This window comes from Suncus etruscus, chromosome 1, assembly GCF_024139225.1.
Source record: "Suncus etruscus isolate mSunEtr1 chromosome 1, mSunEtr1.pri.cur, whole genome shotgun sequence".
NCBI classification, from domain to species: Eukaryota; Metazoa; Chordata; class Mammalia; order Eulipotyphla; family Soricidae; genus Suncus; species Suncus etruscus.
In genome coordinates this window covers 85,314,890-85,332,099 of record NC_064848.1, presented here as the reverse complement: position 1 = coordinate 85,332,099, position 17,210 = coordinate 85,314,890, and the positions used below count along the sequence as shown (strand labels likewise).

Below are 17,210 nucleotides of genomic sequence, written 5' to 3'. Positions count from 1 at the left end.
GAGAGGCATTTCTCGCATTTCACTTCCTCTGGCATTGCGAGACTCGAAAAGTACAAGTACCAATTCTGTATTCGGTGATGAAATATCTGATAGGTGGGATAGATTAGGGCGCCCAGCCGTTTATAGTAAGGAGCCTGACCTCTGCAGCCTCCAGGTCTCCATCACTCCAAGCCCCCGATAGCCAGTTTCCACTCGGCGCATGCGCACACCCATCGATTCCGCTGTACGGAGTTTTGTGTCAAGATGGCTGCGCCCATCGGCGATGCGCAAAAGCACCTCCGTGGTGGCTCCCTAGAGGCTGCCATGTTGGCCTCCGCCAGCTAGCGGATCGGGACAAAGCCTGAGACGGTGGGTCGGGGGAGGGTCGAGACCCCCGAAGACGCTCGCTTTCTACCGGAGATGTCTGTGTCCGAGCCCATGGACAGCGCCGCGGTGAGAACCATCCTGAGACGTCATGATCTAGTGATCGGGGTCTCTAGATAGTGCAAAGATGAAAAGACGAAATTTGACAGTTTGTTGGCGTCAGCGCCTAAGGAAGGGTCTTTGGCTCCGGGAAGTTAGAATAATACCGCGGCTTTGTGGGTCATTGATTGATTCCAAGAGATCTGGGGGATCCCTGAGTACAACTGCTTAAGTGATGGGATAGGTTGGGGTTGGGGTTCTGTGCCGGTGACTGAAAAGTTAGGGCCTGGAAGACAGAAAGGGGGATCAGAAAGGAGCCAGGGCATTGTAGTGCAGCAGAGATTTAGGGGTTCCATGGGAGCTAGCCATCTGGGAAGTCACTGGGGTGGAACCAATGAGGGTGCTTGCTGGTGTTTAGAGACTAGACTGTTTGCAGAGATGCAAGGAGAGGCTTATTGTAATCATCAAAAGCGAGATAGGGCCATAGTGATCGCATAGGCTATTTGTGGCCCCAAAAACAAACTCCAAAAAAAATAAATGAAGATAAAATAAAATATATTTGAACATACATTTATTAGCATCAAAATTCCACAACATCTGTAATTCTCTTAAATGATTAATAAGAGAATTTTAATATGTTTTCATTTCTCCCTTCCCAAATTCCATTAGTTATTTTTCTTGTTTTGGTTTTTGTTTTGGTTTTGGTTTTTGGGCCACACCCAGCGGTGCTCAGGGGTTACTCCTGGCTATCTGCTCATAAATAGCTCCTGGCCGGCACGGGGGACCATATGGGACTCCAGGATTCGAACCAAACCACCTTAGGTTCTGGATCGGCTGCTTGCAAGGCAAACACCGGTGTGCTATCTCTCCAGCCCCCATTAGTTATTTTTCTTATATCATATCTATTTATTAATTTATTTTTATTATTTTTCATGCCTATTTATTTTAATGATACTTTTCATAATAATGCATAAATGTTATATGCTTATATTTTGCTAATTTTATTGTCCATAACTTTTTGGTTTGTTTTGTTTTTACTTTGGGGCCACGCCCAGCGGTCCTCAGGGGTTATTCCTGGCTCTGCACCCAGGAATTACTCCTGGCGACTTCAGGGTATCTTATGGGATGCTAGGAATCGAACCCAGGTCAGCCATATCCAAGGAAAATCCCTATCCATTGTACTACCTCTTTGGTTCCCATAACTCTCTTTTATGTATCATATATTCTTTCCTAGTCTTGAAAATATCCCCTAATTTATTCTTCTTTATTTTATTTTATTTTATTTTATTTTGGTTTGGGGATCACACCTGGCAGCGCTCAGGGGTTACTCCTGGTTCTATGCTCAGAAATCGCTCCTGGCAGGTTTGGGGAACCGTATAGGATGCTGGGATTTGAACCACAGTCCTTCTGCATGCAAGGCAAACACCTTTCCTCCATGCTATCTCTCCAGCCCCCAATTTGTAGTCTTTTAAGCATCCACTATTATATTAGAAAAAGAAAGAAGCAATAGTTTCTTCATTTCTCAAAAAAAGAGCAACTTGAATAGTAGTATCTATGCAATGTAATGATCTATTATGAATGGTCATAAAGGTAAGAATAATCTGTTCTTATCTTGTTATGGTCATAAAGGTAAGAATAATCTGTTCTCATCTTGTTCAAATCAGTTACTAATGTGGGTGGTAACAGACTTAATAGAACATTCTATTACAGGAATCAGTAACATTCAAAGATGTGGCTATGGCCTTTTCCCAGAAGGAATGGGAACAATTAGATCCTGCTCAAAGGAGTCTCTACAAGGATGTGATGCTGGAGAACTACAGCAATCTTTCGTCAGTGGGTAAGGACAATTCCTTGGTAGTTCAAAATGTCGACTGTGACATATCCTCTCTGAATTCCTTGACAATGTGGGCTTTGATTTCTAGGAGTTAAAGAGTTTTTATCTCTTTTGGGTACCAGGCAAGATACTTGTGTTGCTACCCCCCAAATTAGTGGTCCTCAAACTATGGCCCTCGGGCCACATATTATATTTGTATCTGTTTTGTTTCTTCATTGCAAAATAGGATATATGCAGTGTGAATAAGAATTCATTCATAAGTTTTGTTTTTACTATAGTCAGACCCTCCAATAGTCTGAGGGACAGTGAACTGGCCCCCTGTTTAAAAAGTTTGAGGACCCCTGCCCCAAATGAATGGTCATTTTTAGGTAAGGTGCCTGACCATCTACACTGTAAAATTTTATTATATATATTTTTTTTATTTTTTTATATTTTTGGTTTTTGGGCCACACCTCATGGTGCTCAGGAGTTACTCTTGGCTCTTCACTCAGAAATCACTCTTGGCAGGCTAGGGGACCATATGGGATGCCAGGAATCGAACCCAATTCTGTCCCCAGTCAGCTGCGTGAAAGGCAAACTCCCTACCACTGTACTATTGCTCTGGCCCCATGTAAAATTTCAGAAACAACATATTTATTCTTTGAATAAAAGGATTCAAGACTTATTTGGCCCCTTTTCAATACAACAAAACGAAGCACTTAGCAGCCCTCTGGAATCTACTTTCTTTAAATGAACAAAATGTTCCCAAGTTGTGTCTAAATTTCAAGCCCCCACAGAGGGTGGTATGGCCACTGGAAACCACTTTGTAGTTTTCCATTTTGAAAAGCCATGCCTTAAAGGCTATGGAATTCAAATGTTAGGGCTTATCCTCTGGGATTGTTTTCCTAGCACTCAGATTCTACCATTTCTCATGATTAGGGTGTCAAGCTCTTAAACCAGACATGATCTCCAAGTTGGAAAAAGGAGAAGATCCATGGATGGGGAAAAGAAAAAGACAAAGTCAAGGTCAAGATTGTCTGCATGAAATAACAGGATTCAAGCAAGTAGGATCCAGTAGAAGTAAGTTCTTCAATTCTTTGTGTAACTAAAATACTTTAAAGAATAATTTATTGTTAAATTCTTCTTAAATATCCCAGACAGTTCTTAATCAGAAAGTAGTGCCTGGGACTAGCCCTGGTGAACAGGCCTGAAACAGTGACACTGTGAGTTTTAAGAAAAGAGTTTAAGAAAAGAGACAGTACAGTGGGTAGGACATTTGTATTGCATGTGGCTAACCTGGTTTGATGGATTTGATCCTTATTATACCATATGTCCACTAAGCAAGGAGTGACTGATAAATGTAGTGCCAGGAGTAATTCTTGGTACTGCTGGATGTAGCCTAAAACTCAAAAATAGACAGAAATAAGAAAAGGCATGGGATCAGGGGACTAATAGCCTCATAAGACTGAGAAACTCAACTATCCTCCACATACAATATATATTTCTTAGAACAAGTAATCATCAAAGGAACAACAACATTCTTTGATTAAATGCCTAACCAAGGGTCTTAATGTATTAGGACAAATATATTTGCAATGGGTTTTCTCAGACAGAGATTCATATAGGAGAGGGAGCAGAGAGGAAGCAGTTATAAGACTTCCCACCAGGGCAGTATTCCTTCTCCAGGTGACAGCATTCTGGATTTAAAGGTCCCATACACTTCCCATACTGTCTGCCTCCTTTATGTCTATCTAGTCCTGAACAAAGTAGCCATAGAAAAATGTCAGAATATCTTAAAAGGAGAAGAGTTTAATGTATAAAATGTGTCTTCCTTTGAAATTCTAAGCTATTTTCCTTCTGTCAACCTGTTCACATGGTAAGGGATTCCCGTTTGAAGTTCACTATAGTCCTAAGCCAGCATGATTTATGGAGATCTGTACTACCACGTGTAGTACATGTAGCCTGTTGTAAGAAATGGCCCTTAAACCTTAGTAGCATACAGTAGGATTTATTTCTTATCAGGCTGAATTCTTATTCTATTTTACCTGCACCTGTGTTTGATAGTTCTGATCTGTAGTAGAAGGAAAAGAATTAGTGGAAAAGATGATTAAGATGTTTAAAATAAGTGTTTGGAAGGGTAGATATGGTTGGCTTGCACATTATTGATTAAAGCAGATCATCAGCCACTTCTGAGTTTAACAGGGTAGGAAAGTATGATTCTTCCAACCAGGATTCAAATGGCCATGCATGAAATAAGAAATATAATTATTTTTTAGTTTTTGGGCTCCAAAACCAAATCCCAGTAGAGCTCAGGGGTTACTCCTGGCTCTGCACTCAGAAATAGCTCCTGGCTTGCTTGGGAGACCATATGGGATGCCAGGATTTGAACCACTGAACCATCATCCATTCGTTCTAGGTCGGCTGAGCCCTACTGCTGTGCTATCTCTCTGGTCCAAGAAATAAGAAATATAATTCTGGGGTCAGAGAGATAGCATGGAGGTAAGGCATTTGCCTTTTATGCAGAAGGTCATCAGTTCAAATCCCGGCATCCCATATGGTCCCCTGAGCCTGCCAGGAGCGATTTCTGAGCATAGAGCTAGGAGTAACCCCTGAGCGAAGCCGGGTGTGACCCAAAAACCAAAAACCAAATATATATATATATATATAAAATTCTTTTTTAGGGAATAATAATACAGCAAAGTCCACTTCAAAGTCACTCATGCTATTCTAGGAATAAGGTCCTATCCCTTTGGTGCCAGCCCCTCATATGTAAATATTTCCTCATTTTTCCATTGCTCAGCTTTCAGAATAGTGGTTAATCTTTCTTTGTATTCTCTAACATCTTTCCTGCTTACCTTATCTAAAGCAGTGATTTTTTTTAAAGATATTCTCTTTTGTTAGTATTTTTTATCTTTCTTTACCCATAAGACTTTATGCTGTTGAACTTCTCTACATATGTATGCATACATTCTTAGATCTGTTCTTTACACAAATTTCTTGGTATGATGCTTCTGCCTCTAATTTCTATGTCCCACTATTACCGTGAAAAATTCTTGTCCTGTGGGCTATAAATATCATTCAATTTTCCCTTAAACACTATGTCAAATCACACAGAAATAATTTCTCTACATTTTAATTTTTGTTTAATTTTTGGGGAGACACACCCAACAGTGCTCAGGAATTACTCTTGACCTTGCATGCAGGAATCACTCCTGGTAGACTTGGGGGACCATATGAGATGCCAGAAATTGAACCCGGGTCAGATGCATGCAAGGCAAATGCCCTACCTGCTATACTTTTGTTACAGCCCAACATTAAAAAAATTTCTTTTAAGTCACCACTGTTTAGCTCTCAGTGAATTTTCTAGTTTTCATTAGCTTGTATCCTTGTTCATATAACTTAAATTATAAACCTGTTGAATCTGATTATCTTATCCCACCCAGTAGGTGCTTCTTTACCATTTATTTTACCAGATTATCTTCCTTGTTGCTTTACTGTAATATTCTTGTTTTTATTTCTTTTATCTTTTTTGTGTTTTTTTGTTTTTGTTTTTGTTTTTGTTTTGGAGTTATATCTGGCGCAGTCAGATGGCTGACTCTGTGCTCAGAAATGATTCTTGGCAGCTCTCCTGTTGTGAGACAAAGCTAAGACAATGAGATGTTCTTAAACTCTGATTTAAATAACAGGAGTCACAATGTAGATACAAAAAACAACAACAACAACAACAACCAAGATTTGAAATTAATTATGTTTATAGCTGAATCCTAGTGAGTTTGACAAATGAAATTGGCTTCCCTTCCCTGGGGCTGCCTTATTGTTTCTAGCTTTCTTGTTAGGTTCTCAAACCTTTTCTTGGATTCTGTGAATCCTTTCCCTACAGTTAAACCGTGATGAGGATATAATTCAGGGGTAGAGAATTTGACTGCTGTTAAACAGTCACTTTTCATTCCTTTAAATAAGACAGGTGGGTTTTTTAAATATGTTTAAGGAAGAGACAGGCAGAATAAGATCAGTGATCTCAGAGCAGGTGGAGTATCAAAATGAATTTGAGAAGCCAGATTCCAAAATCAATGGGCTGCTAAGTCCTGGGATGGTAGTAGAATTTGCTTTTCTGAGTATAATTAAGTACTTGGGCAAAGGAGCGAGGGAGAAGATGAAAGCAGAAAATAAAGATTGAAATACTGTCTCACAAAAGACTGGCAGGATCAGGAGAAACATTCAATTGAAATATGCACTTTTCTATTGGAAATACTTCATTCTCATGCTGAATAATGCTTATGAAGCTTGTTTCATATGAGCATCTCAGAACATCATTTGCTTTAAGGTTAAAGTAATATTCTAGTCTCTCTGGTTTCAGAGACTAGAAACTAGGTAAAACCAGTTCTGGTTAGGAAGGACATACTTGAGAGAAATTGGTGTTTAAGAGGAGCAGAACTGGAATGTCCACAACCTAGCTCCCAGAAAATGGTGACTATCTTTAATTTACTTGGTCAAACGAACTCTGTGCATGTTATTAAATGAAATTATCCTGGATTATCCAGAGGGGCCTAATGAAACCAAAGGATAGCATGGGGGTCAGTCAAGGATGACAAGGTTCAGTCAAGGTGACAGAGGTTGAGCATCAAAGACACATTTGAAGATATCACCTAGAGGGGTTTGAGGATAGAGGAATGGCCATGAGCCTAGAAATGGAGCAGATCCTAGAAGTTGCAAAAGGCAAGAAATGGCCCTCGGGCCCGGAGAGATAGCACAGCGGAGTTTGCCTTGCAAGTAGCTGATCCAGGACCAAAGGTGGTTGCTTCGAATTCTGGTGTCCCATATGGTCCCCCCCGTGCCTGCCAGGAGCTATTTCTGAGCAGACAGCCAGGAGTAACCCCTGAGCACCGCTGGTGTGACCCAAAAACCAAAAAAAATAAAAAAGAAAAAAAGAAAATGGCCCTCTTCAAGAGCTTCTAAAGGACCTCAAATCTGCTTAAACCTTGATTTTAGGTTAGGGAGGTCTAATTCAGACTTCTTGTTATTATAAGTAATATTTCCATTGTTTCACTTTACTAAGTTGCTGTCAATTCATTACAAAATTAATATAAAATGAGTTTAGCATATTTCCTCAGTTCTAATGGAGTACCATAGGAATTAAAGAAACTTTAAAAGGAAGAAAAAGGAATTATTCCTGGCAAGCTCAGAGAACCATATGGAATACCGGGGATCTAACCCACCTGGGTTAGCTATGGAAAACACCCTACCAGCTGTGCTATCTATCTGGCCACCTTCTAAGACTCTTTTTTTTTTAAACATATTTATCTGAAAAAAATCACCTGTTGTGAAATATAAGTTATATTTGCTATCATAGTGACTTTAAGTCAGTTACTTTGTCTTGGATAGCAACAATTGCTCACAGGATAGCAACAATTTAAGCTTTCTTTTTGAATTAGAACTTCTTCTCATCTTCCCTATTTTATCAGGTTCTGCTCTGATTTTCGGCCTGTTTTTCATGAAGTTCTGTGAATCTTTTCTGTCTTTCTTCTCTCTCCTCTCTATGTTTTTACCTCCTCACTTTTCATTGACTTCACCCAAATCAAACTTTTACTATCCCACATCTAATATACCCCAATTTCAATTATATTTTTAATTAATATATTTTTAAATAGAGGCCACAGATGATGGTGCTAGAGAGTGGGGTGGTTCTGGAATCAAACTCAGGACCTCACACATGTGCTTTACCACTTAAACCTTTGTACCATTTGGGGGGATATTCCTGGTTTAGTACTTGGGGTAGTCACTCCTACTGGTGCAGAGATCAAATTCTGATTTCCTGTTTGCAAAGCTTGTACTCCAACCCATTGACATATCTTTCTGATATTCTTGAATAATTAAACAATTTATTTTAAATGTTGCTGGCAGGCATTAACATATTCTAATATGAATTGGGGTTGTGGTTCAGTGCTTCCCTAGATTGTAGAATATTCATTTATTTATGTCACTACAATTCTCAAGTTATCAAAGTTATCAGAATGTCATTACTAACTTTTAAAAACTCTTTCTAACTCCAAACTTGGCAATACTTAATGAATTTCTCAAAGCCAGAGGATAGGCCTTTCAAATGACAAATGAAGAGACATAATAGTGTTTTTGATCTGTCCATTAACAGTTCCAGTTATGGTGATCTTTACTCTCTTTCTGGATATTTGGTGTTACTATTGAAAAATAATCTATTATTTTTTAAGTTTTTTAATTTATTTTTAACATGTACATTTACTTTGCCCCTCAAGCCCCCAGATTGTAGTACATTACAATATTTCTTAGACAAAGCAATCCAAAGCCAAAAAATGTATGCAACTCCCTTAACATTAAAAGCTGTAGTATTGTTGACACAATTGATCATAATACAATAATTCATTAAGAATGAGTCAAAGGAGGACAGCAAAGACTGTGTTAGTGTGGAAATTGTTTGCATAGGCTCAGAAAAATATAGGGGACCTGTAAAGAAAAAGCCTTGGCCTAAATACAAGAAAACCTTACCCCTGAAGTTTTCTGGCACAAGACCAACTATAGGCTTCAGGCATATTAGGTTGTCCAACCCAAGTCATTGTCTGTAGTGCCAATACACTTTTATTTTTCACACAGTCACTATTGTTGGTGTCAGGTTTCTGTAGCCAAGGATCTTGGAATATGTCCATATCCTATATAAGAGTCAGGATGATGCGAGCACCCTTTAGTTTCACTCACAATCAGAGGGTGAATAATCTATTATTTTATGCATCACTATTATTGGTATAGTGAATAGATTTTTAGGTCCTTACATAATATTTAGAAGTTCCTTAAGGAAGGATTGTTCTATTTTATTCAATGATTTAGTGATCCTAGTGAATACCATATTTCCATTTCTGAAAATGCTGTCATTATTTTTTAGGGGGGGGACACAGTTGGCAGTTCTCAGAGCTTACTTGTAGTTCTAAACACAGAATAACTTTTGGTGGGCTCAGGGGATATGAAATTGTGCTGGGGTCAAGTCTGGGTCAAGTCTGCATTCAAGGCAATTGCTCTCTGTACTACTTCTTCAGCCCCGAAGATACTCTCATTTAACTAAAAATTCTTTCATTAGTTATGAACTCAGACTCAGGACAAGCCTACAGCCATACTTATATACTCTGCAAAGTCCAACTCTCCTTTACTATTACTAGTATTATTTTATAAAATAATTTACAGGTTCAGACTCTCACTTTCTTCATGGTTAATTTTTCATGTAGTCCTTTATATCCTTTGCTACTCACAAATGTCAGTTGTAATGAGGTCAAATTATTTTTACAAAAGGTTCTTATAATGTTAGATATCAAGGGTAAACATTTGAGTTGGATTGCTTTCTTCCCAAAGGGAAATTTGCCTTTATCTTCTCTTTAACCACCTTAGACATTGGAAGCTACTTCCTTCATAATGCTACATACAAGTTCTTATATTTTTTCTCCCAGAATGCTTGCACCACTTAAGTTAAACAAAAATGAAAAAAAAATACTAGAAAAACAGCTGGAATCCCCTTATTATATCTATCCTACTGCTGTATCTGTACTTAAAGTAATGATTGTCTATTTCATAAGAACAACTCTTTTTTATAAGACTTTCATTAAGGACTAGAGAGATAGTATAGCAAGTAGGGTGCTTATTTTGCTTGTGGCTAATCCAATTTTGATTCCTGGCACCTTATATGGACTCCAATCCTTGCTAAGAGTGACTCCTTTATACAGAACCAGGGGTAAGCACTGAGAACAACCAAGAATGATCCCAAACCAAAGCAACAACAACAAAAGAAAATTAATTAATTTTCCTTCATTAATGGTTGTGGTTGCAGCTTACTTGTAGATCTCATGCCTTACATGTACAAGGAAGGTCCTTGGTTTAATCTCTGATACCTAATTGTTCCCTGGAATTGCCAAATAGTCTTTTTGGCCCCTAAGCATTGCTGGATATGGCCCTGGTGGACTTCAAGCACTGTCAACCTGTATGGTACCAAATACATCTGGAAGTTAATACTATTAAAAATAAAAAATAGTAACATCATCATGATCATGAATGGTAGCTGTGGAACATTTTAATCCTCAATCACCTGTAAAAAATTAGTACTCTTTGACTAACATATTTTTCTCTAAGTAAATAAACATTCATTATAGGACATGAGTTTATCTCTTGGCACTCAAGGATATATACTTTAGCCAGTTATTGCCTAGGATTAAAAATAAGGACTTTTAGAAGCTATTATTTATTTACATTTTATTATTAATTTAAATGTTATTAATTTTAAATTTTAAATGGACTTCTTGAGGACATATAATCACATGATTTTTTACTTATTAAGGAAAACATAACTAAAATTTTAATGGGTCAAACTTTGCCCTTCTCCCACATTCTCTTTTTTTAAGTTTATTTTATTTTATTTTTTATTATGAGATCAAAGATGCAAAGAAATAAGATAAGGTAAAGTGGGAAGACAATCACCCATAAACAGAATTCTCAGAAGAAATCCCCTTGCTGACATCTTAATTTTGAACTTTCAGCCAAAGAGCATTAAGAAAAATAAAACAGGGGCCGGGCGGTGGCGCTAGAGGTAAGGTGCCTGCCTTGCCTGCGCTAGCCTTGGATGGACTGTGGTTCGATCCCCCGGTGTCCCATATGGTCCCCCAAGCCAGGATCAACTTCTGAGCACATAGCCAGGAGTAACCCCTGAGTGTCACCGGGTGTGGCCCAAAAACCAAAAAAAAGAAAAAGAAAAAGAAAAAGAAAACAAAACCCATGCACAATTACTTTGTCCCTAAAGTTCCCCAGATTGTAGTACATTATAACATTTCTTAGCAGTACACAAAGCAATCTAAAGCCACAATATTTAAGTAACTCCTTTAACATTGAAGGCATAGTATTTTCTTTTTACAGTTCCATGCAAATACATATTAGTTTAAGCTAACATTAAGTTTAAGTGTTTTTTTAAGGATTATAGTCAAAGGAGCACAGCTAAAATGGTGTTAGAGTGGCAATTATTGTTTGCATAGGCCCAGCAAAATATGGGGGGCATGGAAAGGAAAAGCCTTGGCCTAAATACAAGGAGACCTTACCCCTGAAGTTTTCTGGCATAAGACCAACTCTAGGCTCCAGGCACACTAGTTTGTCCTACCCACGTCATTGTCTGTAGTGCCAATACACTTTTTTTTTTCACACAGTCACTGTTGTTGGTGTTAGGTCTCTGTAGTTAAAGATCCTGGAATCTGTGCATATTCTACATCGAAGTCAGGATGATGTGGAATGTCCTCTAGTTTCACCTCACAATTAGAGGGAAATGCAGAGAGCCCTCTCCTGAAAGCAGGTCGTCGTTGTTGTTAAATCTTCTGTGTTAAGGGAAGTCTCTTTTGAGGAGGTCGATGTGAGAGCATTGGTAGTGTTTCCCTGGTAAAGGATTGCTTCCAGGTGATGTTATAGACAACCTTGGTTGTTTCGTAGATGGCATCCATGGTTCAAGGGTGAATGGAAAATGTTCATTCTTCTGAGGCCTGAGCCAGGTCATTATGACAATGTTCAGGGTGTAAGGTCTCATTGCATTACAAGATTTGTGTGTTCCTATCTCGATTAGTTAAGAATTTGTTTGTATGTACAGTATTTTCCCATTTTAATGTGCCTATGCAAAAGAGGAACAATGCCACATGGCATTATTGGTGCATATGAAGGCTGCTAAAACAAGTCCAACAATCCTGTGACTTGGTTCGAACATAAACTTTAAACTGAGGATTTTAAATTCTTCTACCAAAATTCCTTTTTGAACAGATCACAAAGAGAACAGAAAAATAGTGGGGAAAATCGTCACTGTATAAGAGAATATTTAGTAAGAGTTATAGCTGTTAAGGATATACATATAAAATATTCAAAAAAACATATATGTGTCCCTTTTATGTCTTTTGAAATAGTTGGGGGGTGTTAAATCTGGTGCACCACTTTGGTCTATGATTTGGCCTGTGCAGTTCTGAAGGTAAAAAGGGTGAATGTGGGGTAATGATGGTTGGGGGTGAGGGAGTGAAGGACTAGAAATGAGCTTGTAGGGGTGTGAGAAAGGGCAATATACAAGATGGACATTCTGCATATGCAAAACATACCTTAATCAAAGGGAATACTATTAATATATACTGTAGATGCGGCACCCCTGCACGGTTTTGAAAATGGAGACCCATGAGAAAAAAAGTTGCCAGTGACTGCCTCAGTGCAACCCAGAAACTCCCAGCACTCCCCAAGCTAGGGGAGAAAGGATTGGTAGAGAACCCAAAGCCAGATATCTACCCGACCTCCTCCCCTTGCCCTTCCCCCCTAGTGCTGGCTGCCTGCACTGGCACCCAGGGAAGGCCTGGAGACTGGGGGAAGAAGAGGTGGACGGCTAGAGGCCTGCCTAGCCTCCCAGCACCCCCAAGCTAGGAAGAAGGCCTTTGGCCTGGGGTTTTCCCAAACCCCATGCCAGAAGAGCTAACCTCCAGTTCAAGAAAGGATCTCTCATGTTTTGCTTCCCTATGTATTTATGCATATTTTTATAATGATGAATATTATGTTTTTCAGGGAAATATAGCTTTATTAGTATTTTTGATATTATTTTAAAATGTAAGAACCTTGTAGAAATTAAATAGTATATAAAGTTTTGGGAGAATGACTCTTAGACATCTTAACTACATATAGATATGTCTTCAGCAATGATGGAGAATCAGAGTAGTAATACATATGAAGAAAGAGTCTGTGGTTGGGTTGACAGTTATCAAAGTTGGACCACTTGGGTTAAGAAAATAGCTCAGTCATAGCAGCTATAAAATTGTATGCTCTATAAACTTTACCTATTCCTTGTTTACTGTTCCTATGATATTTATTATTTTATCCCAGATTGAAAGGTCATATTTATAAATGTTGAAAGCTATATCTAATTGCAGTTGCCAATATTATTTTCTTATTCTACTCTAGTATCTTTCTTCCCTCGAATTATTTTCTTTACTATGGGATACTGGGATTGAATATTCAACCTCACAGCAGGTATTTTTAAAAGTTTTAAATGTTAAAGCTCCCCCAATGTTAAAACCAAACGTTCTAGAAAATGTTCTGGTTGAATTCTGTTTTAGAAAAGGCCCAGAAAGAAGATGGACATCTAGAAAAAAAGAAATCTCAGAACAAACTCAGTATGGAAGTTGAAGCCAAGAAAAAAACTCTGAGTAAGAAGAAAGACCATGAATATAGTTCGCCAGGGGAAAAATATGTGGATGAAAAGCATGTTTCTTCAAAGAAGAAGTTGCTTAAAATCAATTCACTTGAAAAGAATTTCAAACAGAATTTAGATTTACCTGGTCACAAAAGAAACTATGCAAAAAAGAATCCTGATATAACTAAAGAGCATAGGAAAACATTCAGCAATAACTTGTCTAATGTAAAGAAAAACAAAAATCAAACTGAAAAGAAACCTGAGAAATTATCCAAACACAGTTCAATTAATAAGTGTGACAAAACTCAAACTAGTAAGAAACGTGAGAAATTAGCTCGTCATTGCTTATCCCATAGTAATGGAGCTAAAATTAAAAAAGGAGAGCGTGAGATGTTATCCAGACATAGTTCACCTACTTCTAAGCATGATAAAGCTCAAACTAAAGTGAAACCTTATGAATGTAAACAATGTGGGAAGTTTCTCAGCCATAAACAAGGACTTATTGACCATCAGAGAACACATACTGGGGAGAAACCATATGAATGTGATGAATGTGGATTAGCCTTTAGCCAAAAGTCACACCTTGTTGTACATCAGAGGACTCACACTGGAGAAAAACCATATGAATGTGTTCAGTGTGGCAAAGCCCATGGTCATAAACATGCTCTCACTGACCATTTAAGAATTCACACTGGGGAAAAGCCATACAAATGTACTGAATGTGGGAAAACCTTTAGACACAGTTCAAACCTAATTCAACATGTAAGGTCTCATACAGGTGAAAAGCCCTATGAATGCCAGGAATGTGGAAAATCCTTTAGGTATAACTCATCTCTTACTGAACATATGAGAACTCATACAGGTGAAATACCATATGAATGTAGTGAATGTGGGAAAGCCTTTAAATATAGTTCATCACTTACTAAACACATGAGAATCCACACAGGTGAGAAACCTTTTGAATGTAGTGAATGTGGGAAAGCATTCAGCAAAAAGTCACATTTAATTATACATCAAAGAACTCATACTAAAGAGAAGCCTTATAAATGTAAGGATTGTGGAAAAACCTTTGGACACAGCTCATCTCTTACTTACCACACAAGAACTCATACGGGTGAAAATCCTTTTGAATGTAATCAATGTGGGAAGGCCTTCAAACAAGTTGAAGGCCTTACTCAACATCAGAGAGTTCATACTGGGGAGAAACCTTTTGAATGTAATGAATGCGGCAAATCCTTTAGCCAAAAGTCACACCTTATTGTACACCAAAGAACTCATACTGGGGAGAAACCCTATGAATGTAATGAATGTGGGAAAGCCTTCAATGTAAAGTCACAACTTATAATACATCAGAGATCCCACACTGGAGAGAAACCCTTTGAATGCGATGAATGTGGTAAAGCCTTCAAACAAAATATGTCCCTTACCAAACATATAAAAATGCATTTAAAACAGAAACCTCATGATTAAAATTTTGTAAGAATATTTTAAACTGAATTCTAGGTTTTATTTAACCTTAGAAATATCTTTTTTGAATTTTTGGATTTTGGGGCTACACCCGGTGACCCTCAGGGGTCATAGCCTCCTGGCTATTCACTCAAAAATTGCTCCTGGCTTGGGGATCATATGAGACACCAGGGAATCGAACCACAGTGTGTCCTGGATCAGCAGCATGCAAGGCAAACGCCTTCTGCTGCACTACCTCTCCAGCCCCTACCCTTAGAAATATTCTGAACTTCTAAATATTACAGTGTCTCAAACAGATAGTACAGGATTAAGGTGCTTGCTTACATGCAGCTGACCCGATTTTATCCCCATTCCCCAAGAGCTCTTCCAGATGTGATCCCTAAGCATAGAGCAGGGTGAAGCCTTGAATGCTGATAGGTGTGACCCAAACTCCCCCCCTGCAAAAAAACTTTTAATGTCTCTAAAGAGAGAGATAGATTATTGCATATGAAAGAATTTGAAAATGATTCTTCACATAGATACAAGGGATAGAATTTAAACTTGATACTAAATATTTTATAGGAAATGTTATTTTTGGGGCCAGAGAGACAACACAGTATTTGCCTTGCACGTGACCTAGCCAGGATGGACCCAGGTTCAATTCCCAGCATTCCACATGGTCCCCAGAGCCTGCCAAGAGCGATTTCTGAGTGCAGAGCCAGGAGTAGCCTGATATCTGCCAGGTGTGGCCAAAAGCAAAGAAAGAAAGGAAAGAAAGGAAAGAAAGAAAGAAAGAAAGAAAGAAAGAAAGAAAGAAAGAAAGAAAGAAAGAAAGAAAGAAAGAAAGAAAGAAAGAAAGAAAGAAAGAAAGAAAGAAAGAAAGAAAGAGAGAGAAAGAGAAAGAGAGAGAAAGAAAGAGAAAGAGAGAGAAAGAAAAAGAAAGAGAAAGAAAGAACAAAAAGAAAAAGAAAAGAAAGAGAAAGAAAGAAAAAGAGAAAAGAAAGAAAGAAAGAAAAAGAAAAGAAAGAAAGAAAAAGAAAAAGAAAGAAAAAGAAAAGAAAGAGAGAAAGAAAGAAAGAAAAAGAAAAGGGAGAGAAAGGAAAAGAAGAAAGAAAAAGAAAAGAGAGAAAGAGAGAGAAAGAAAAAAAGAAAGAAAGAAAGAAAGTAAGAAAAAGGAGGAAGGAAGGATATTTTTAAAGGACTGAATAATTATAAATTATATATGCTAAGGTAGAAATATAAGACTTAAAATTGTGAATAAGTTGAATAATTATAGAAACAGAGGAACAAATGCATATGTTGATATTATTAAAGTTCTTGGCTGTTGTTATTAAGTGTAAAGAGAATTGATCCTTCTTATCTGTTGTCTTGAGTAGCCACTAGTATGATCCTCATCTTTGATGTTATCATGCAACTTTTTGAGTTTTCTAAGATTATACATTAGCAGACAAATTTATAAGGGTAATTATTTATATAAGAGGTTAGCATAAATGTATTCAAAATAAAAGAAAAAAGCAGGAGAATGATGTCAGATATATTTTCATAAAATAGGTTGTTGAACGATCTACATAGTATGTTTCTTATGTGTAGAAAGTGTTTTTTCTATATCGTTGTGTCTTATATAATATTATCAGTATGTAGGAATGTATGTGTACATATGTTTGTATGTCACTATAATTTATTTGAAAAGAAACAAGTGGTTGCTATTGACATTAGACATAAAGAATAGGACTAGGAATGAGACCTCTCTTGTTGTATATTGTTAGAATTATTTGTATCATATATGAGTGATTTCACAGCAAAATTTTAATATGCATAAATCAACACTATATTTTTCTTTTTCTTTTCTTTTGGGGGGGGCACACCCGGCGGTGCTCAGGGGTTACTCCTGGCTGTCTGCTCAGAAATAGCTCCTGGCAGGCACCGGGGGGGGGGGGGGGGGGGGAGGGGGCATATGGGACACCGGGATTCGAACCAACCACCTTTGGTCCTGGATCGGCTGCTTGCAAGGCAAACACTCTCCGGGCCCTGAAGATAATTTTTAGTATGTTACTAAAACTTTATATTATAGTCATAATTTTTGTAGCAAATGCAAGTATTTTAAATATATTATTATAACCAACAACACTATTTCTTTTACATATTTTACAAATCAATTATTGTGAATATAGGTAAAATGGTGTTGTGAAATCAGGCAATTTTATTTTATATTCTTATATATTATATACTTATACTAAGCAGTTCAGTTAGTGATAAGAAGTGTAGCATATTCACTACTTGGTGCCTTGTCTAATATGTATATTGTTAGTCAACCACTGTACTCTTTCTGTATAAATCAGATTTGAC

General features: G+C 37.7%; 1 protein-coding gene across 1 annotated transcript; it reads left to right on the top strand.

Annotated features, from left to right (window-relative positions):
- The first annotated feature begins 315 nt into the window (after positions 1-315).
- Positions 316-14,960, top strand: ZFP37 (ZFP37 zinc finger protein). Its single transcript, XM_049784618.1, has 4 exons — positions 316-432; positions 2,113-2,239; positions 3,155-3,295; positions 13,342-14,960. The coding sequence occupies exons 1-4, from the start codon at positions 400-402 to the stop codon at positions 14,886-14,888; spliced, it is 1,848 nt and encodes a 615-aa protein (XP_049640575.1). The 5' UTR covers positions 316-399; the 3' UTR covers positions 14,889-14,960.
- The last annotated feature ends 2,250 nt before the right edge of the window (positions 14,961-17,210 follow it).

Bases quoted from the DNA above. Each gene is read 5' to 3' on its own strand.
- ZFP37 (XM_049784618.1), top strand. From the start codon at position 400: ATGTCTGTGTCCGAGCCCATGGACAGCGCCGCG. The intron at 433-2,112 runs GTGAGAACCATC...ATTCTATTACAG, and splicing joins AGCCCATGGACAGCGCCGCG to GAATCAGTAACATTCAAAGA. The intron at 3,296-13,341 runs GTAAGTTCTTCA...ATTCTGTTTTAG, and splicing joins GCAAGTAGGATCCAGTAGAA to AAAAGGCCCAGAAAGAAGAT.